This window comes from Argopecten irradians, chromosome 13, assembly GCF_041381155.1.
Source record: "Argopecten irradians isolate NY chromosome 13, Ai_NY, whole genome shotgun sequence".
In the NCBI taxonomy this organism is placed as follows: Eukaryota; Metazoa; Mollusca; class Bivalvia; order Pectinida; family Pectinidae; genus Argopecten; species Argopecten irradians.
Window position 1 is genome coordinate 37,184,917 of NC_091146.1, and position 23,552 is coordinate 37,208,468.

General features: G+C 37.6%; 1 protein-coding gene across 3 annotated transcripts in view; it reads left to right on the forward strand.

The window, feature by feature from the left end:
• The window catches only part of LOC138305465 (multiple epidermal growth factor-like domains protein 6), an 83,885-nt gene that overhangs the window by 48,889 nt on the left and 11,444 nt on the right, over positions 1-23,552 (forward strand). For all 3 annotated transcript variants that reach the window (XM_069245698.1, XM_069245699.1, XM_069245700.1), the window contains exons 6-18: positions 2,291-2,506; positions 4,732-4,819; positions 5,762-5,835; positions 7,637-7,673; positions 7,784-7,878; positions 10,209-10,334; positions 12,714-12,856; positions 13,145-13,280; positions 19,963-20,106; positions 21,236-21,323; positions 21,633-21,706; positions 22,202-22,336; positions 22,960-23,088. In XM_069245698.1, the coding sequence (XP_069101799.1) occupies positions 2,291-2,506; positions 4,732-4,819; positions 5,762-5,835; positions 7,637-7,673; positions 7,784-7,878; positions 10,209-10,334; positions 12,714-12,856; positions 13,145-13,280; positions 19,963-20,106; positions 21,236-21,323; positions 21,633-21,706; positions 22,202-22,336; positions 22,960-23,088 (1,485 nt within the window). The remainder of the gene's footprint in view (positions 1-2,290; positions 2,507-4,731; positions 4,820-5,761; positions 5,836-7,636; positions 7,674-7,783; positions 7,879-10,208; positions 10,335-12,713; positions 12,857-13,144; positions 13,281-19,962; positions 20,107-21,235; positions 21,324-21,632; positions 21,707-22,201; positions 22,337-22,959; positions 23,089-23,552) is intronic.

Consider the following 23,552-nt stretch of genomic DNA (forward strand, 5'->3'; position numbering starts at 1 on the left):
CTCACGTATCATAGGAATATACTTCTTTATAATTAAGTAATTCCAGTAGTGATTGACATTTAACACGGTGTATATACCAAACCTATCTTGTATAATCTATAATATTGTGCGTGATTTACTCAAATGTCGATGGCCAGAAAGGATATTTAAGCGCTGTCACTGGTTTCTAACGGTATCACAAACTTCTGATTGACTAAGACTGGAACACATACACGGTATCACAAACTTCTTATTGTTTTTTGTAGACATGTTATAGTATACAGGCGATTTCTGTTTTCAACAGATATTGATACGTATTGTTTGGAACTTACCAATCGACGTGAACCATTGCGCTTGATGATCTGGGCATTATTTTATTGCATTTTGTTTGTTTGTTTACTTTTTGTTTGTTTGTTTTGTAACAACATAAAACAGATGATGAAATATGAAATACTAAAGTTATCTCCCTTACCAGTTGGTACATTGTATAGATTGTGACATCAAAATTTTACAAATAAAACATGATATAAAGATCAATACTTACCCACAAGGGCAGATAACTCTGAAATAAACAAAGAGGGAAAGTTTCGCTCATAAAAATTCAGTGATGCCAACTTTTTACTGTTTCGGGATATTCGTGATTGTAGTGGGATCCGTGGCTTACGATTTTCGTGGGCGGTTCATGTATTAAGTGGGAGGTTTACGATTTTAGTGGGAGGTTCAAGATTTTAGTGGGAGGTTCACGATTTTAGTGGGAAGTTCACGATGTTAGTGGGAGGTTCACGATTTTAGTGAGATGTTCAAGATTTTAGTGGGAGGTTCACGATGTTAGTGGGAGGTTCAAGATTGTATTTGAGGTTCAAGATTTTAGTGGGAGGTTCAAGATTTTAGTGGAAGATTTTAGTGGGAGGTTCACGATTTTAGTGGGAGGTTCAAGATTTTAGTGGGAGGTTCACGTTTTTAGTGGGAGGTTCAAGATTTTAGTGGGAGGTTCAAGATTGTATTTGAGGTTCAAGATTTGAGTGTGATGTTCACTATGTTAGTGGGAGGTCCCCGATTTTAGTGGAAGGTTCACGATTTTAGTGGGAGGCTCACTATTTTCAGTGTCTGTCTAGACACACCAAAAAATACTTAATGATGCTGTAATGAGTATAATATGACACAACTTTGAGAATGTCGTATACCCTGCATATGTACTGAGATCTTTGTTCACACTTTAAAGGAAACACAAAAAGTACCGTCTCTGTTATGTTCTCTATGCTGTAACATTTCTATGTTTTTTGTCCACAACACCATATTCTTAGTCGAGAACACATAACGAAATTTCCACTTTTTAGTGTACATCTTGAAATTACATTTTTACTGGGAGGCTCACTATTTTCAGTGTCTGTCTAGACACACCAAAAAATACTTAATGATGCTGTAATGAGTATAATATGACACAACTTTGAGAATGTCGTATACCCTGCATATGTACTGAGATCTTTGTTCACACTTTAAAGGAAACACAAAAAGTACCGTCTCTGTTATGTTCTCTATGCTGTAACATTTCTATGTTTTTTGTCCACAACACCATATTCTTAGTCGAGAACACATAACGAAATTTCCACTTTTTAGTGTACATCTTGAAATTACATTTTTGCTGCACGCGATTTATGTTTTCATATTTTCTTTAAATGAAACTTTCAAAACAGTTTGCCATTCATTTAATACATGTTTCAGAACATGATTTGATTGTTTTAATTTGTTGTGATTTCATCAGAGTTTTTCACAATTTCATTTTTTTAATTAATGTGTTGCCTTAGACTTAGTTTATTTGTTTGGTGTTTTTTTCGTTTTGGTCGTCCGTATGGGCACACTAAATAGCACAAACATGCCTTAATTAATACAAAAACAATTTCCCTTATAAAGAGAAAAAATGACTTAAATTTTTAAGTCTACACTTTCTTTTCGAGAAATCGGTCCATGTATGTTAGGACCAATCCTCGGATAACATGTACAGATTATAGGTATTGTAGAGAAAAAAAATATTGCACATCGATTGCGAAACATATACAATTTACACTAATCTCCTACTATGACCCGGATGTAAGCGCGAGAGAAGAGCTATTGTGGAAGATTAGTGCGTGTCACCTCTGACCTTTTATGTCTGTGCTGACATTTGAACCCCCGTCAGCTAGTTTTATGAGGATTGACTGAACTAGCTATTACATTATCCGACCACACTGAATTTTCAGACTTCTTCGTTTGTGAACTAGATCGAAGGTTAATATTTGCTGAATATTAAATTAACTCATGGTACCGTTTTCAGGCAGCCGACGCCCACAGCGGAAGTCACGTGTCTGCCTATTTCGCCACTGGCGCCGCCCCCACACCACATATGGGCGGATCACATCTGTCAACAGAAAAAGTCGTCAAATCCTCATTTGTTCTTCTCGATGGCACCAAAGGGGTCAAAGTTCAGGATTACTCGACCTACATGACCCAGATAATGACGGCAGATCGAGGCTTCGAAATGGAACATGCGGTAGAAACATATTTTTAATTAATGGAACTAATTCTCGTACCACATGATATCTGATAACGTTTGTGCGGGTCTAGTATCTCCAGTTGTGATGAAACGTAACTGTTCATAATCTTCCCGCTAGAATGACGTTAACTAGCACGGGATATTATATTTTGACGTCATTCCATCACCAATAGAAACAATAGTCCCGCACAAACGTTATCGGGTAACCGGTATTAATCTCATTAGTACTTATGGTGTCCCAGTATTGGTAAACATGTACAACATTGTATATATGTATAATAGATAAGCTCTTAAACTATTCTTATTGGCTAATACTTATATATGGTCACGTGACGTTCCATATATAGCGCATGGACTCTTTATAAACAACAATATTCATATTCGTCAAGATTCCTTTAGTAACATCACAACCAGGCAGATAGTACTCTTTAAGGCTCAGTATTTTCCAAACGTTGAGTTCTTCAGGGTGCCGTCCCCTGACCGAAGGCATTAACAATGGGTGTTTCTGAATGATAAATCCAATATTACACACGGATATGGCAATCTTACTTACATTTATATTTAACTTAGTATTCTAAAAAATACTATGTAGATAAAACAACAGATTGAAATTAATTTATATACAGTACACATATAAGGTTCACATGGAGAAACATTTGATATAACAGTCAATGATTTGGTTGGAAATTCTAGTGGGTCCCGGTTTTTGTATTGATAAAATGTGGTGTTTTTTAATCTTACTTTCTGCTTTAGAAGGCCATGAAGGACCAATAATAATGTGTTTATATCCTCTATCCGGTACAGACCCTGCCCCAGGGTCTTTGTTAATGTGTTTATATCCTCTATCCGGTACAGACCCTGCCCCAGGGCCTTTGTTAATGTGTTTATATCCTCTATCCGGTACAGACCCTGCCCCAGGGCCTTTGTTAATGTTTATATCCTCTATCCGGTACAGACCCTGCCCCAGGGCCTTTGTTAATGTGTTTATATCCTCTATCCGGTACAGACCCTGCCCCAGGACCTTTGTTAATGTGTTTATATCCTCTATCCGGTACAGACCCTGCCCCAGGGCCTTTGTTAATGTGTTTATATCCTCTATCCGGTACAGACCCTGCCCCAGGGCCTTTGTTAATGTGTTTATATCCTCTATCCGGTACAGACCCTGCCCCAGGGCCTTTGTTAATGTGTTTATATCCTCTATCCGGTACAGACCCTGCCCCAGGGTCTTTGTTAATGTGTTTATATCCTCTATCCGGTACAGACCCTGCCCCAGGGTCTTTGTTAATGTGTTTATATCCTCTATCCGGTACAGACCCTGCCCCAGGGTCTTTGTTAATGTGTTTATATCCTCTATCCGGTACAGACCCTGCCCCAGGACCTTTGTTAATGTGTTTATATCCTCTATCCGGTACAGACCCTGCCCCAGGGCCTTTGTTAATGTGTTTATATCCTCTATCCGGTACAGACCCTGCCCCAGGACCTTTGTTAATGTGTTTATATCCTCTATCCGGTACAGACCCTGCCCCAGGGCCTTTGTTAATGTGTTTATATATCCTCTATCCGGTACAGACCCTGCCCCAGGGCCTTTGTTAATGTGTTTATATCCTCTATCCGGTACAGACCCTGCCCCAGGGTCTTTGTTAATGTGTTTATATCCTCTATCCGGTACAGACCCTGCCCCAGGGCCTTTGTTAATGTGTTTATATCCTCTATCCGGTACAGACCCTGCCCCAGGGCCTTTTGTTAATGTGTTTATATCCTCTATCCGGTACAGACCCTGCCCCAGGGCCTTTGTTAATGTTTATATCCTCTATCCCGTACAGACCCTGCCCCAGGGCCTTTGTTAATGTTTATATCCTCTATGTACAGACCCTGCCCCAGGCCTTGTTAATGTGTTTATATCCTCTATCCGGTACAGACCCTGCCCCAGGGCCTTTGTTAATGTGTTTATATCCTCTATCCGGTACAGACCCTGCCCCAGGGTCTTTGTTAATGTGTTTATATCCTCTATCCGGTACAGACCCTGCCCCAGGGTCTTTGTTAATGTGTTTATATCCTCTATCCGGTACAGACCCTGCCCCAGGGTCTTTGTTAATGTGTTTATATCCTCTATCCGGTACAGACCCTGCCCCAGGACCTTTGTTAATGTGTTTATAGCCTCTATCCGGTACAGACCCTGCCCCAGGGCCTTTGTTAATGTTTATATTCTCTGTCCCGTACAGACTCTGCCCCAGGGCCTTCAACATCCACACGATGCCGCCTTGCGTCCAGAAAACACAACAAAAAACAGATACAAGAATGTGTATCCATGTAAGTAGACATATTGCGATGATTGTACTTGTTATATGTACTTTATTAAAGAAGCAATTTTCATTATTAAAGAAGCAATTTTCATTTTTGTCATGTTAGTTTGCTTGTTTGATTAAATCAACGTCCTATTAACAGCCAGTGTCATGTAAGGATGACCTCCAACGTATGCGGTGTGTTGTGTGTATGAAGTTCGGGGGTGTATTTTGGGAGACTGCGATATTTTCATGTTGTGTCTTCTTGTATAGTGGAACTGTTGTCCTTTTTATAGTGCTATATCACTGAAGCATGCCGCCGATGACACAAAACAACACACCCCACCCAGTCACATTATACTGACAACGGGCGAACCCTGTAGGTAGGGCGTAAGTGATCGTTAAGCGTCTCCCTTGACACCACCTTAGTTTTGGGCTTTGGTTGAGCGCTCGCCCTATGTGAGGAAGGCTCTGGGTTCTGTTCCCATGTCGAGACAAACCATAGTCTTTAGAAGTGACAGTTTCTACTCCTGCTTAGCGCTCAGCATACAGGGTGTGGGACGACTGGTTCGCCAGTTGTCATGCTGGGATATTTGTAAAAAAATTACACATTAGTAAACAACAACAAAAAATAAAATTCACAGCTGGTCGAGTGATTAAATATTTGAAAAGCTTGCTTCAATTTGGCGGGGAATGTTGTCATCAAGTACAGAGAGTAAACAGAATATAGTTTCTATTATCACACAAAATATCATTAACACTTTATGTTCTGATATACCTTCATACACAAACTCAGGTTGATGTTGATCATTTTCTATATAGATACAATAGGTTTGTCGGATTCACACTACTTCCGTGTTTAGGTTTGTCACTGTATTTTTATGTGGCAACCACTGCATTTACGCATGTGTAAATGCTTTCCTTGTTGGTAAGATTATATAGACAAAACATGTGTTATACTGTGTTACAGATGACCACTCCAGGGTAGTGCTGGAACTGGACGATAATAACTTCACAGACTACATCAACGCCTCCTACATTGATGTGAGTATGGCCACACTGATCTGAGGATTCGTTACAAATCTATTTATAGATTATGCATAGAGGCGATATTTAAATATTGATCTCTATATATCTAATCTCTATATAACTCATCTCTACATCTGATCTCTATATATTTCATCTCTATATCTTATCTATATATAACCTATCTCTATATCTTATCTCTATATAACTTATCTCTATATCTTATCTTTATATAACTCATCTCTATATCTTATCTCTATATAACTTATCTCTATATCTAATCTCTGTATAACTTATCTCTATATCTAATCTCTATATAACTCATCTCAATATCTTATCTCTATATAACCATCTCTCTATCTTATCTCTATAAAACTCATCTCTATATCTAATCTCTATATCTTATCTCTATATAACTCATTTCTCTATTTCTTATCTCTATATAACTCATCTCTATATCTTAACTCTAAATAACTCATCTCTCTATCGTATCTCTATATAACTCATCTCTCTATCTTATCTCTATATAACTCATCTCTATATCTTATCTCTATATCAATCATCTCTCTATCTAATCTCTATATATCTAATCTCTCTAATCTCTATATAACTCATCTCTATATCTTATCTCTATATAACCCATCTCTATAGCCTATCTCTATATAACTTATCTCTATACCTTATCTCTATATAACTCATCTCTATTTCTTATCTCTATATAACTCATCTCTATATCTTATCTCTATATAACTTATCTCTATATCTTATCTTTATATAACTCATCTCTATATCTTATCTCTATATAACCATCTCTATATAACCATCTCTCTATCTTATCTCTATATAACTCATCTCTATATCTTATCTCTATACCTTATCTCTATATAACTCATCTCTATTTCTTATCTCTATATATTTCATCTCTATATCTTATCTCTATATAACTCATCTCTATATCTTATCTCTATATCTTATCTCTATATAACTAATCTCTATATCTTATCTCTATATAACTCATCTCTCTATCTTATCTCTGTATCTTATCTCTATATAACTTATCTCTATATAACTCATCTCTCTATCTTATCTCTATATAACTCATCTCTCTATCTTATCTCTATATAAGTAATCTCTATATCTTATCTCTATATAACTCATCTCTATATCTTATCTCTATATAACTCATCTCTCTATCTTATCTCTAAATAACTCATCTCTATATCTTATCTCTATATCTAATCTTTATATAACTCATATCTCTATCTTATCTCTATATAACTCATATCTCTATCTTATCTCTGTATCTTATCTCTATATAACTCATCTCTATATCTTATCTCTATATAACTCATCTCTATATCTTATCTCTATATAACTCATCTCTATATCTCATCTCTATATCTTATCTCTATATAACTCATCTCTATATCTCATCTCTATATCTTATCTCTATATAACTCATCTCTATATCTTATCTCTAAATAACTCATCTCTATATATTATCTCTATATCTAATCTTTATATAACTCATATCTCTATCTTATCTCTATATAACTCATATCTCTATCTTATCTCTATATCTTATCTCTATATAACTCATTTCTCTATATCTTATCTCTATATAACTCATCTCTATATCTTATCTCTATATAACTCATCTCTATATCTCATCTCTATATCTAATATCTATATCTAATATCTATATAACCCATATCTATATAACCCATATCTATACAACCCATCTCTATATATGATCTCTATATATCTAATCTCTATATCTAATCTCTATATGTGATCTCTATATTTATATATGTTACAGGGGTTCCAGTCTTCCAATGCTTATGTAGCATGTCAAGGTAAGTTTTATTATTTCTTCATCAGATGTCGTATTTCTGATGAAATGTGAACCATTCTCAGAAATATTCTGTTCTTTATTTTTGTTGGTAAAATGTTCATTTCATTTAAGGTCCGACTGAAAACATGGTCAATGATTTCTGGAGAATGGTGTGGCAACTCAACTGCCAGAGTATCGTCATGGTTGCCAACCTGGTGGAGGGAGGGGTAGGTATATTATTGCCATGGTTACCAACCTTGTGAAGGGAGGGGTATGTATATTGTTGTCATGGTTACCAACATAATGGAGGAAGCGCTTTGTATACTCTTGTCATGGTTACCAACCTGGTGGAGGGAGAGGTAGGTATATTATTGTCATGGTTACCAACCTGGTGGAGGGAGAGGTAGGTATATTGTTGTCATGGTTACCAACCTGGTGGAGGGAGAGGTAGGTATATTGTTGTCATGGTTACCAACCTGGTGGAGGGAGAGGTAGGTATATTATTGTCATGGTTACCAACCTGGTGGAGGGAGAGGTAGGTATATTATTGTCATGGTTACCAACCTTGTGGAGGGAGAGGTAGGTATATTATTGTCATGGTTACCAACCTGGTGGAGGGAGAGGTAGGTATATTGTTGTTATGGTTACCAACCTGGTGGAGGGAGAGGTAGGTATATTGTTGTTATGGTTACCAACCTGGTGGAGGGAGAGGTAGGTATATTGTTGTCATGGTTACCAACCTGGTGGAGGGAGAGGTAGGTATATTGTTGTCATGGTTACCAACCTGGTGGAGGGAGAGGTAGGTATATTGTTGTCATGGTTACCAACCTTGTGGAGGGAGAGGTATGTATACTGTTGTCATGGCTACCAACCTGGTGGAGGGAGAGGTAGGTATATTGTTGTCATGGTTACCAACCTTGTGGAGGGAGAGGTAGGTATATTGTTGTCATGGTTACCAACCTTGTGGAGGGAGAGGTAGGTATATTGTTGTCATGGTTACCAACCTTGTGGAGGGAGAGGTAGGTATATTGTTGTCATGGTTACCAACCTTGTGGAGGGAGAGGTAGGTATATTGTTGTCATGGTTACCAACCTTATGGAGGGAGGGGTAGGTATATTATTGTCATGGTTACCAACCTTGTGGAGGGAGGGGTAGGTATATTGTTGTCATGGTTACCAACCTTGTGGAGGGAGAGGTATGTGTAGTGTTGTCATGATTACCAACCTTGTGGAGGGAGAGGTAGGTATATTGTTGTCATGGTTACCAACCTTGTGGATGGAGAGGTAGGTATATTGTTGTCATGGTTACCAACCTTGTGGAGGGAGAGGTAGGTATATTGTTGTCATGGTTACCAACCTTGTGGATGGAGAGGTAGGTATATTGTTGTCATGGTTACCAACCTTGTGGAGAGAGAGGTAGGTATATTGTTGTCATGATTACCAATCTTGTGGAGGGAGAGGTAGGTATATTGTTGTCATGGTTACCAACCTTGTGGAGGGAGAGGTAGGTATATTGTTGTCATGATTACCAACCTTGTGGAGGGAGAGGTAGGTGTAGTGTTGTCATGGTTACCAACCTAATGGAGGTTTATTGGAGGTTTATTTTTGTCATGGTTACCAACCTTGTGGATGTTACCAACCTGGGGAGGGCTAGGTTGGTATATTGTTGTCATGGTTACCGACCTTGTGGAAGGAGGGGTAGGTATATTATTGTCATGGTTACCAACAATGTGGAGGGAGGGGTAGATATATTGTTGTCATGGTTACCACACTAGTGGAGGGAGGGGTAGGTATATTTTAAGGTTCCTATTATTGCGACATTGTTGTTCTTCATACGACTGTAGTCATGGTTACCACGTTGTGGAAGGGTAGCTGATGATCTACAGATATACATACTGTTTCATAATTGTATACATATGTAGTTGTTGGAATTGGTGCGTGGGCCATTTATATGACATATTTTATTAGGAGGCTGGTGTAAATACTATCAATATTAAGTATATGTTGCCATGGTTACTAATAGGGTTATGGGAGCGTGGCCATGGTAACCATGCACATCAAGATGTTATAATGTACTCAAGTTGCTGGGAATTTCACTTAGTGTTGTCATGGTTACCAACTTTAACGAGTTTTTCCTAGTCATACTTATGTTGATATTTCCAAGGTAACCAAATGTTTTTTTTATGTTTCCCGGGTAACCAAATGTTGTTTATGTTTCCCAGGTAACTAAAAGTTGTTTATGTTTCCTAGGTAACCAAATGTTCTTGATATTTCCCAGGTAACCAAATGTTGTTTATGTTTCCCAGGTAACCAAATGTTGTTTATGTTTCCCGAGTAACCAAATGTTGTTTATGTTTCCCGAGTAATCAAACGTTGTTGATATTTCTCAGGTAACCAAATGTTGTTGATATTTCCCAGGTAACCAAATGTTGTTTATGTTTCCAAGGTAACTAAAAGTTGTTTATGTTTCCTTGGAAACCAAATGCTGTTTATGTTTCCCAGGTAACCAAATGTTGTTTATATTTCCCAGGTAACCAAATGTTGTTGATTTTTCCCAGGTAACCAAGTGTATGCAATACTGGCCAGAGGAGGGTGAAGAGGTGGTATATGGTGACATCACTATAACCTGTGATGACGTAGAACGATACGCTGACTTCCGGATTTCTAATCTCAATCTGAACTCGGTAAAGCCTCCAGTAAAGATTAGATATGTGCAGTGAGATTATTATCTTTTTAATGACAGAGTTGTGTGTGTGTATAGCTGGCGTCTGTAACGTTCCTCTATTAACTCCCACATTAGACAATACGTTTCCATGTGGACAATTTGTCAGTTTGAGCTTAAAAACCACCATGGTAGTTTGACCTTAGTTATGTTTGGCGGGTCAGGCATCATGTTTCGTGCATGGTTGTACGCCGTCCGCCGTGCGTTAACTTTTCACGTTTTGAACTTCTTCTCAAGTTCTACCGGTGCCATTTTTCTGAAACTTGCCTGACATATGATCCTGACATGGTGCCGACGAAGTGTTGTTATTTTTTGGGTTGATTCCAAATCGAAGATGGCCACCATGACACCATTTCTAATCAATTTCCAATACGACTATTAACAAGGTAATCAGATCACTGTTAAGGCCCTTGTGCCTCTTGTTGTAGAATTGTACAATATTTCATCTTCTTATTTTATAGCCAGCCAATGAGATTGCTGCGGAGGCCTCGTCATGCATATTATATCAAATTATATTTGATTGGACGACTTTTCATAATCTAGAGTAATGTTTGACCCCAGTGGGCACATAACGTCCGGACAACGTTTTGGCAACGTTTTATTTAGGTTGCGACGTCGGGGACATTCTGACAATGTTGTGAGAACGTTTTTCTCCAAACGTCCTCACGACATTAGCATGTGACGTCCCGAGAATGTTTTTATATGGTTAGGAAAAAAACTTTGACAATAATTTAATATATTTCAAAAAGTATTATTGTTGGAAACAACTTTTAAAGGAAAGCGAATGAATCTATTCAAATAGTGATACATACAAGAAGGCCTTATATTTTTTCAATAATTATTAACTAATTAAAAAATAATTAATCATTTTTTGTACTTGTAAATAGTTTTATTTTTCGAATTACAGATACTATAGGTATTAATTGAATAGATGAAAACAAAACAAAAAGTATAATTATGAATACCAAGTTTACATACCGATTATTACGTCAAATATGTAAACTACCGAGTTATGATAAAAGAGTTGTGTTACCTCCCTTTCATTTTAAAGTTTATCCGCTAGGGGTCGGTATTAACTATTTAAAACAAAAAATTAAAATCTTTAGAATACAGCGTCTTTTTATACCAATAAATTGTGATTTTATTTATATGATATTTTACAAATTTACCCGCACACTACAGAAACTAGGAGTGGAAACTCGTAAAGATTTGTTTGGTGTTTGCGCGGTTATTATCACTTCCGGTTCTTTGTTCATTCAAACTTTGTGTACACATGTGCTTCACACGGATAACATTTCTTAGGCTCGACAGCATCCAAACAAGCTAACTTCCAGATATCGACAGATATTTCAAGGTAAGTCTTTATGGATTCCTATACAAACTTGTTTTTAAAAGAATGTGTTTATTATATCATATCGCGGTAAGTTATTTTATCTATGTGTGTAGTCAGTATTATGAGTATGTATACACATATACATGTAACTTATACAAATTCCCTGATGTGCCAGAATCCTATTTGTGTTTTTATTTATGTAATAACGTACCGGTATATGAAAAATATATCGTCTAAATCATTATATAGACGTTTAATATTTTATTCTGTTTTTCCTTTACAGATGAAAATGCTTACATAAGTACACACGGAAGTACGTGAAATGGCTCCTACACAAACAGTCTGGGTGGAAGTTGATGCGCCTAATTCATGCAGGATGAGCAGAAGACATTAAAATATTATATGAACACTATATTTTGTTGTTATTGTACTTCTAAATACTAGAATAATGAAAATAAACAACGTAACATACAAACGTTGTGAAAACATATGAAAACATTCGGCGGACGTTGTCAAAAAACGTTCCCCAAACTTTCATTTGCAACCTAAATGCAACCTAAATGCAACGTTGCGATCGGACCTAATAAAAACGTCCTCCGGATGTTGTGTGCCAACTAGGTCATAATGGGGCTTAAATCGTCTTTGTGACGGCACTTTGTATAGATGTGTAGGATGATTTTGAAAGGAAAATTATCGCTCTTTCCAACGGTAGTAACCGTTTTTAAAAGATGTGCTAGAAATGTGTTTTTATAGCCGCTAAAGGTAGACAGGTTAGAAATTCTGAGTCTGTGAGCTTTCCACCCTTCTCATATATAATACCATGTAGAATATGATTTTTACCGGGTTTTATCTAGACCTCTAAAACGTCTTCTTTAGGACACTCTAGTGGGATGATTATATAATCTGACTGTAACTAATTCTCAGATCCCGTGGGTACATGTACCTCACTACAAGTGCAGATATCTCATTCAGGTGAAGTTGTGTCTATTTGTATGTCTGTATTTGTAGAATGGTGATATGAGGTCAGTGAAGCACGCTCAGTTCCTCTCGTGGCCCGATAAAGAAATTCCAAAATATGTCACACCTCTCGTGGAGTTCCACGACAAAGTCAAGGTCACCACTAGTGATGCACCAGTCGTCGTTCACTGTAGGTAGGTGACGTCACATGCTCATTCTCATATGGTCACATGATAAATGGCATGGTCACATGATAATTGTCATGGTCACACACTTTCAGCAAACAAAGGATTGTATACAATCACAGGTACGTAGTTTTTGAAGATACACACTGAATATTGTTTTAATATAATATCAAATCTTTTTATAAGAGAATTAATCTCTTTACCAGATAATTGTTCTATTTCCTAAGATTGTCGTATATTTTATAACAATAATCATTTTGTGATAAGTTGGTGATGTGACGAATGTTATGCTTTTAGTGCCGGAGTGGGACGAACGGGGACCTATATTGCCTTGGACTACCTACTGAACCAGGCGGAATCCCAAGGCAGCATCAATGTACACGAATGTGTCGTCAAAATGAGGACAAACAGAGCTGATATGGTCCACACTGCGGTAAGGATCTCTGTTCTCTCTACCACCAACCGATCTTTCCTTCCATACAGATCATTCATTCTCTTCACGCTCATATCTACACAAATCCCTCCTCTTTTCTCTCATTTCCACCCATTCTTTCTCTTCCCTCCTATTTCTATCATTTTCTTGTCTTTCCTCTCATTTCCACTCATTCTTTCTCTTCCCTCCTATTTCTATCATTTTCTTGTCTTTCCTCTCATTTCCACTCATTCTTTCTCTTCCCTTCTATTTCTATCATTTTCTTGTCTTTCCTCTCATTTCCACCCATTCTTTCTCTTCCCTTCTATTTCTATCATTTTCTTGTCTTTCCTCTCATTTCCACCCATTCTCTCTCTTCCCTCCTATTTCTATCAGTTCCTTGTCTTTTCTCTCATTTCCACCCATTTTTTCTCTTCCCTCCTATTTCTATCATTTCCTTGTCTTTTCTCTCATTTCCACCCATTCTCTCTCTTCTCTCCTATTTCTATCAGTTCCTTGTCTTTCCTCTCATTTCCACCCATTCTTTCCCTTCTCTCCTATTTCTATCATTTCCTTGTCTTTCCTCTCATTTCTATACATTCTTTCTCTTCCCTCCTTTTTTCTCAGTTCCTTGTCTTTCCTCTCATTTCCACCCATTCTTTCGCTTCCCTCCTATTTCTATCATTTCCTTTTCTTTTCTCTCATTTCTATACATTCTTTCTCTTCCCTCCTTTTTTCTCAGTTCCTTGTCTTTCCTCTCATTTCCATCCATTCTTTCTCTTCCCTCCTTTTTTATCAGTTCCTTGTCTTTCCTCTCATTTCCACCCATTCTTTCTCTTCCCTCCTTTTTTCTCAGTTTCTTGTCTTTCCTCTCATTTCCACCCATTCTTTCTCTTCCCTTCTATTTCTATCATTTTCTTGTCTTTCCTCTCATTTCCACCCATTCTCTCTCTTCCCTCCTTTTTTATCAGTTCCTTGTCTTTCCTCTCATTTCCACCCATTCTTTCTCTTCCCTCCTTTTTTCTCAGTTCCTTGTCTTTCCTCTCATTTCCACCCATTCTTTCTCTTCCCTCCTTTTTTATCAGTTCCTTGTCTTTCCTCTCATTTCCACCCATTCTTTCTCTTCCCTCCTTTTTTATCAGTTCCTTGTCTTTCCTCTCATTTCCACCCATTCTTTCTCTTCCCTCCTTTTTTATCAGTTTCTTGTCTTTCCTCTCATTTCCACCCATTCTTTCTCTTCCCTCCTTTTTTCTCAGTTTCTTGTCTTTCCTCTCATTTCCACCCATTCTTTCTCTTCCCTCCTTTTTTCTCAGTTTCTTGTCTTTCCTCTCATTTCCACCCATTCTTTCTCTTCCCTCCTTTTTTATCAGTTCCTTGTCTTTCCTCTCATTTCCACCCATTCTTTCTCTTCCCTCCTTTTTTATCAGTTCCTTGTCTTTCCTCTCATTTCCACCCATTCTTTCTCTTCCCTCCTTTTTTATCAGTTCCTTGTCTTTCCTCTCATTTCCACCCATTCTTTCTCTTCCCTCCTTTTTTCTCAGTTTCTTGTCTTTCCTCTCATTTCCACCCATTCTTTCTCTTCCCTCCTTTTTTCTCAGTTTCTTGTCTTTCCTCTCATTTCCACCCATTCTTTCTCTTCCCTCCTTTTTTCTCAGTTTCTTGTCTTTCCTCTCATTTCCACCCATTCTTTCTCTTCCCTCCTTTTTTCTCAGTTTCTTGTCTTTCCTCTCATTTCCACCCATTCTTTCTCTTCCCTTCTATTTCTATCATTTTCTTGTCTTTCCTCTCATTTCCACCCATTCTCTCTCTTCCCTCCTTTTTTATCAGTTTCTTGTCTTTCCTCTCATTTCCACCCATTCTTTCTCTTCCCTTCTATTTCTATCATTTTCTTGTCTTTCCTCTCATTTCCACCCATTCTCTCTCTTCCCTCCTTTTTTATCAGTTTCTTGTCTTTCCTCTAATTTCCACCCATTCTTTCTCTTCCCTCCTTTTTTCTCAGTTTCTTGTCTTTCCTCTCATTTCCACCCATTCTTTCTCTTCCCTCCTTTTTTCTCAGTTTCTTGTCTTTCCTCTCATTTCCACCCATTCTTTCTCTTCCCTTCTATTTCTATCATTTTCTTGTCTTTCCTCTCATTTCCACCCATTCTCTCTCTTCCCTCCTTTTTTATCAGTTTCTTGTCTTTCCTCTCATTTCCACCCATTCTTTCTCTTCCCTTCTATTTCTATCATTTTCTTGTCTTTCCTCTCATTTCCACCCATTCTCTCTCTTCCCTCCTTTTTTATCAGTTTCTTGTCTTTCCTCTCATTTCCACCCATTCTTTCTCTTCCCTCCTTTTTTCTCAGTTTCTTGTCTTTTCTCTCATTTCCATCCATTCTTTCGCTTCCCTTCTATTTCTATCATTTTCTTGTCTTTCCTCTCATTTCCACCCATTCTTTCTCTTCCCTCCTTTTTTCTCAGTTTCTTGTCTTTCCTCTCATTTCCACCCATTCTTTCTCTTCCCTCCTTTTTTCTCAGTTTCTTGTCTTTCCTCTCATTTCCACCCATTCTTTCTCTTCCCTCCTTTTTTATCAGTTCCTTGTCTTTCCTCTCATTTCCACCCATTCTTTCTCTTCCCTCCTTTTTTATCAGTTCCTTGTCTTTCCTCTCATTTCCACCCATTCTTTCTCTTCCCTCCTTTTTTATCAGTTCCTTGTCTTTCCTCTCATTTCCACCCATTCTTTCTCTTCCCTCCTATTTCTATCATTTTCTTGTCTTTCCTCTCATTTCCATCCATTCTTTCTCTTCCCTCCTTTTTTATCAGTTCCTTGTCTTTCCTCTCATTTCCACCCATTCTTTCTCTTCCCTCCTATTTCTATCATTTTGTTGTCTTTCCTCTCATTTCCACCCATTCTTTCTCTTCCCTCCTATTTCTATCATTTTCTTGTCTTTCCTCTCATTTCCACCCATTCTTTCTCTTCCCTCCTTTTTTATCAGTTCCTTGTCTTTCCTCTCATTTCCACCCATTCTTTCTCTTCCCTCCTATTTCTATCATTTTGTTGTCTTTCCTCTCATTTCCACCCATTCTTTCTCTTCCCTCCTATTTCTATCATTTCCTTGTCTTTCCTCTCATTTCCACCCATTCTTTCCCTTCCCTCCTATTTCTATCATTTTGTTGTCTTTCCTCTCATTTCCACCCATTCTTTCTCTTCCCTCCTTTTTTCTCAGTTTCTTGTCTTTTCTCTCATTTCCATCCATTCTTTCGCTTCCCTTCTATTTCTATCATTTTCTTGTCTTTCCTCTCATTTCCACCCATTCTTTCTCTTCCCTCCTTTTTTCTCAGTTTCTTGTCTTTCCTCTCATTTCCACCCATTCTTTCTCTTCCCTCCTTTTTTCTCAGTTTCTTGTCTTTCCTCTCATTTCCACCCATTCTTTCTCTTCCCTCCTTTTTTATCAGTTTCTTGTCTTTCCTCTCATTTCCACCCATTCTTTCTCTTCCCTCCTTTTTTCTCAGTTTCTTGTCTTTCCTCTCATTTCCACCCATTCTTTCTCTTCCCTCCTTTTTTATCAGTTCCTTGTCTTTTCTCTCATTTCCACCCATTCTTTCTCTTCCCTCCTATTTCTATCATTTTCTTGTCTTTCCTCTCATTTCCATCCATTCTTTCTCTTCCCTCCTTTTTTATCAGTTCCTTGTCTTTTCTCTCATTTCCACCCATTCTTTCTCTTCCCTCCTATTTCTATCATTTTGTTGTCTTCCTCTCATTTCCACCCATTCTTTCTCTTCCCTCCTATTTCTATCATTTTCTTGTCTTTCCTCTCATTTCCATCCATTCTTTCTCTTCCCTCCCTTTTTATCAGTTCCTTGTCTTTCCTCTCATTTCCATCCATTCTTTCTCTTCCCTCCTATTTCTATCATTTCCTTGTCTTTCCTCTCATTTCCACCCATTCTTTCTCTTCCCATCCATTTCTATCATTTCCTTGTCTTTCCTCTCATTTCCACCCATTCTTTCTCTTCCCTCCTATTTCTATCATTTTCTTGTCTTTCCTCTCATTTCCACCCATTCTTTCTCTTCCCTCCTTTTTTCTCAGTTTCTTGTCTTTCCTCTCATTTCCACCCATTCTTTCTCTTCCCTCCTTTTTTCTCAGTTTCTTGTCTTTCCTCTCATTTCCACCCATTCTTTCTCTTCCCTTCTATTTCTATCATTTTCTTGTCTTTCCTCTCATTTCCACCCATTCTCTCTCTTCCCTCCTTTTTTATCAGTTCCTTGTCTTTCCTCTCATTTCCACCCATTCTTTCTCTTCCCTCCTTTTTTCTCAGTTTCTTGTCTTTCCTCTCATTTCCACCCATTCTTTCTCTTCCCTCCTTTTTTTCTCAGTTTCTTGTCTTTCCTCTCATTTCCACCCATTCTTTCTCTTCCCTCCTTTTTTTCTCAGTTTCTTGTCTTTCCTCTCATTTCCATCCATTCTTTCTCTTCCCTCCTTTTTTCTCAGTTTCTTGTCTTTCCTCTCATTTCCATCCATTCTTTCTCTTCCCTCCTTTTTTCTCAGTTTCTTGTCTTTCCTCTCATTTCCACCCATTCTTTCTCTTCCCTCCTTTTTTCTCAGTTTCTTGTCTTTCCTCTCATTTCCACCCATTCTTTCTCTTCCCTTCTATTTCTATCATTTTCTTGTCTTTCCTCTCATTTCCACCCATTCTCTCTCTTCCCTCCTTTTTTATCAGTTCCTTGTCTTTCCTCTCATTTCCACCCATTCTTTCTCTTCCCTCCTTTTTTCTCAGTTTCTTGTCTTTCCTCTCATTTCCACCCATTCTTTCTCTTCCCTCCTTTTTTTCTCAGTTTCTTGTCTTTCCTCTCATTTCCATCCATTCTTTCTCTTCCCTCCTTTTTTCTCAGTTTCTTGTCTTTCCTCTCATTTCCATCCATTCTTTCTCTTCCCTCCTTTTTTCTCAGTTTCTTGTCTTTCCTCTCATTTCCACCCATTCTTTTCTCTTCCCTCCTTTTTTCTCAGTTTCTTGTCTTTCCTCTCATTTCCACCCATTCTTTCTCTTCCCTCCTTTTTTCTCAGTTTCTTGTCTTTCCTCTCATTTCCACCCATTCTTTCTCTTCCCTCCTTTTTTCTCAGTTTCTTGTCTTTCCTCTCATTTCCACCCATTCTTTCTCTTCCCTCCTTTTTTATCAGTTCCTTGTCTTTCCTCTCATTTCCACCCATTCTTTCTCTTCCCTCCTTTTTTATCATTTCCTTGTCTTTTCTCTCATTTCCACCCATTCTTTCTCTTCCCTCCTTTTTTCTCAGTTTCTTGTCTTTCCTCTCATTTCCATCCATTCTTTCTCTTCCCTCCTTTTTTCTCAGTTTCTTGTCTTTCCTCTCATTTCCACCCATTCTTTCTCTTCCCTCCTTTTTTTCTCAGTTTCTTGTCTTTCCTCTCATTTCCACCCATTCTTTCTCTTCCCTCCTTTTTTCTCAGTTTCTTGTCTTTCCTCTCATTTCCACCCATTCTTTCTCTTCCCTCCTGTTTCTATCATTTCCTTTTATTTCCTCTCATTTTCACCCATTCTTTCTCTTCCCTCCTTTTTTCTCAGTTTCTTGTCTTTCCTCTCATTTCCACCCATTCTTTCTCTTCCCTCCTTTTTTCTCAGTTTCTTGTCTTTCCTCTCATTTCCACCCATTCTTTCTCTTCCCTCCTTTTTTTCTCAGTTTCTTGTCTTTCCTCTCATTTCCACCCATTCTTTCTCTTCCCTCCTTTTTTCTCAGTTTCTTGTCTTTCCTCTCATTTCCACCCATTCTTTCTCTCTTCCCTCCTTTTTTCTCAGTTTCTTGTCTTTCCTCTCATTTCCACCCATTCTTTCTCTTCCCTCCTTTTTTCTCAGTTTCTTGTCTTTCCTCTCATTTCCACCCATTCTTTCTCTTCCCTCCTTTTTTCTATCATTTTCTTGTCTTTCCTCTCATTTCCACCCATTCTCTCTCTTCCCTCCTTTTTTATCAGTTTCTTGTCTTTCCTCTCATTTCCACCCATTCTTTCTCTTCCCTCCTATTTCTATCATTTTCTTGTCTTTCCTCTCATTTCCACCCATTCTTTCTCTTCCCTCCTATTTCTATCATTTCCTTGTCTTTCCTCTCATTTCTACCCATTCTTTCTCTTCCCTCCTTTTTTATCAGTTTCTTGTCTTTCCTCTCATTTCCACCCATTCTTTCTCTTCCCTCCTATTTCTATCATTTTGTTGTCTTCCTCTCATTTCTACCCATCTCTTCCTCCATCTCTTTCTCCATCCCAATCATCATTGTAATCTATGTATGTAGATTACATTCCCTTTGACGATATGATAACACAATCTGACATACTGTTACTAATACAGTGTAATTTTCTGTCATGTTATCATTAAAGAAATCAGGTCTTATGTAAAACAAAGAAAGAAATGCTAAATTAATAAAGGAAATATACGAAGAAATGTTAATTGATAAAGTTAAAAATTACACTGACTTTATAATTTTTTACACTATAACAATTAAATCAGAAATGTTCTGAGAATGGAAATTTTGTGTTTTGTATGTCATATATAAATATAATATACATATTTGGAAAACACTTTTGAAAACAAAACGAAAAAAACGCATTCCACCCAATAAGTGTGCACAGGACTGTTTCATAAAATTGTTCTACAAAGTAATTAATTAGCAAAAAAAATAGTAAGGAAACCAACAGTTTTCATATTTTCACATGTTGTCTAGGGCCAGTACCAGTTTCTGTACCTGGCCTTGGAGGCAGCATTACAGGGTAAGGACACTACGGTATCTGTGGAGGAGTTCTCACAGTACTACAACGTCCTACGACGAGGAACCGACTCACACACTCACATGCATCGACAGTTCAAGGTACTTAAGCTCACATTGGAACTCATTCACGTAGCACGTGTTACCCGATATCGTTGTGGGAGATTATTGTTTCTGTTTGTGATGGAATGACGGAAACAGATGATATCCCACGCTAACGTCATTTCAGCGGGGAGATTAGAAAGTATTACTTTCCATCACCACTGGAGATGCTAGTCCCGCACAAAGGTTATCGGGTATCACGTAGTACATGAATTAGTCCCATTTTACTTGTTAGCGTCTTGTTATGGTAGGAAAATAACAGCCATGTTGGATTATGAGTCTGAGAACTAATATTTTTTCGATTTCCTAAACATTGAACTCTCTTATTGCCATGGACGACTCCGTCTAGCGGCGCTTCATTATTCTGATCGCAAATTTGATAATATTATGAAATGCCTAGTCTGACTCAGTGTATTGATGATTGGAATGAGAAGTAGGACCAGTTCACCAACATGTAGGATCACTTGACCTCCCAATCCGCTCGATTCATGTCGATCCCTTTAATCCAATCTGATTTCAAATTCTTGATGAACTCTTTTTTCTGTGAAGTCATTGCACCGTAATTTCAACCAATCAGAGATGGCATTACAAACAGCGACGTCACTGTTATGAGATGATAACATTTAAAGTGGTATGAAAAAAGAGTCAGCCAATCAGAAAGCCAAATTTAGTCTGAAATCAAAGAGTTGGCCAATCAGAAAGCCAGATTTAGTCTGAAATCAAAGAGTTGACCAATCAGAAAGCCAAATTTAGTCTGAAATCAAAGAGTTGGCCAATCAGAAAGCCAAATTTAGTCTGAAATCAAAGAGTTGGCCAATCAGAAAGCCAAATTTAGTCTGAAATCAAAGAGTTGGCCAATCAGAAAGCCAAATTACGTCTGAAATCAAAGAGTTGGCCAATCAGAAAGCCAAATTTAGTCTGAAATCAAAGAGTTGGCCAATCAGAAAGCCAAATTTAGTCTGAAATCAAAGAGTTGGCCAATCAGAAAGCCAGATTTAGTCTGAAATCAAAGAGTTGGCTAATCAGAAAGCCAGATTTAGTCTGAAAACAAAGAGTCGGCCAATCAGAAAGCCAGATAGTCTGAAAACAAAGAAAAGTTATTATTGAAGTTATTACTGATATATTACAGAGTCTTTTGTCCCCAACTGAAATGGAGTGCGAAACAGCCAACTTGCCAGAAAATCTTCCTAAAAATAGGAACCGCAGCATATTAGCACGTACGTATATTTTTTTATATTTTATCATAGAAAACATCTTACATATATACAACTTGTACATCATTCTCTCACTCATCTTTCATTTGATACTTATTCAATTCATAATATATGTAATAAGAAATGTTATTAAGACCCAAAATAACCGCCCAGAGTAGCGTATTGTTGTTTGACTGAATGAATAGTCTGCATGGATACCTCGGTGAAATACAGGACTGTCAATTATACAGTTCATGATTTTAAATAACATCATGTGTTTTATCCTTACCAGTAAGGTGTAGTATTTAACATGTGTGTTTTTATGTTTTTCAGCTGACGAGAGTCGGGTATACCTTTGGTCCAATCTGAAGGGATGTAATGACTATATTAACGCCGTCTATCTGCCAGTAAGACGCTTTTTATTTTAAACTTTACTTACCAAATAGGAAAAGAAAATGTTCCGAAATGTTCAGATTGTCTTACGAAGACCCTAGACTGTTCACTCGTGAACTCCCCGGATGTACGAGAGCATCCATTGTTAAAACTAAAGGATAACTACATGACGTAACATCATGGTTACTACATTAAGTGACCCCTAGAAAAGGTCATCGATGTTGTGTATGGTCCATCTCCAAGGGGAAAAAGTTACATTCAATTTCTTGAAATAAGGCTATAGTTGTTTAACATTTTAATGACTGTTCTTTTTTGCCGCGCACTGAGGGCGAAATTAGGTTTTCTGGCAACGAAAATTTTCTTACGTATTCCTACACCAATCACATTCCATGTCTGTGTGGCCCTAGACCATGTTAGGTAGCAATTGCTGCAATGTGAGTATATATTCATAATACCATTGATGATAAATATCGATTGACGTGAATATAAGATAATTTTGAATATTGTAGACTTTCAAGGAGAAGTGTGCTTACATTGCCACTGAGTTTCCCCAGAACCGAACTGTCGTGGACTTCTGCCGACTCATACACCAGGAGCAATGTCAAACGATTGTCATGATGAACAACCCATACCTCGATAACAAGGTAAGGGCAGACAACTCTGGTGTAAATTTGTCTTCTATGAGAGCAATAAAAGGGCAGACAACCCTGGTGTTACTTCAGCTTCTGTTAGGAAAAGGCAAGGGTAGACAACTCTGGTGTAACCCTCACCTTCTATGAGAGCAATGCAAGGGCATAAAACCCTGGTGTTACTTCAGTTTCTGTTAAGAGGAATGTAGAACGATTGTCATGAGGAACAAACCATTTCTCGATAACAAGGTAAGGGCAGACAACTCTATCTTCTATGAAAGCAATTAAGGGCAGACAACTCTGGTGTTTACCGGTAGTGGCAAAGAACATGTATGAATATGTTCACCCTATACAAAATCAAAGAGTTTAGTCTTACCAACAATATGTTTCACTTTGCATAACATACATTCTTGCCTTACATAAGATGCAGTACAGAAAACAAATACATATTACATACAACACCATATTACTTTCAAATCAAGCCAGACCCCTCTGACACGGAGGTATTAGTCATCGGTTACAGTTCTATATATAGATATTGTAAGAACTCTAGGATAATGCATTTTTTCTGTGAAAGCAATGCACTGCTAGCCCCTGGTGATAAGTTATGTAATCATGACCTGTGTTCACTCTTCCAGAGAAGCGAGCATTATTGGGGAGGTGTGAACCAACAGATGGGCTGTGGACCGTTCCAAATCAAGGTCACTCACGAGGAGGTCAAGGACGGCTATAAAATCCTCACTATGGACTTCCGGTTTGATGTTGAGGTAAGTAATCAGCAGTAAGGTCGATAACATTAAATCATTAATTTATATACCGATGTATGCCTTATAACAGAATAATTATTATATACCGATGTATGCCTTATAACAGAATAATTATTATATACCGATGTATGCCTTATAACAGAATAATTATTATATACCGATGTATGCCTTATAACAGAATAATTATTATATCACTTGTAAGGGAATAATATTCCAGCGTGTAAGTTTTTACCAAATATTCAACTGGTATAGAAATCATACCTACAATTAAACCTTAACTCTTAAACCATTGTAAAACGAAACTAAATGTAGCAGTTAGTGTTGATCGTAACTAAGCGCTGCACTGTATACAGGGCTGATTTCTAGTACAGGAAAAAGCAAAAGCATTATAACATGTACTGTACTAAAAAAGATTTATAAAATATACTTCTTATCGCCTAATCAATGTGTAATAAATATAGCCA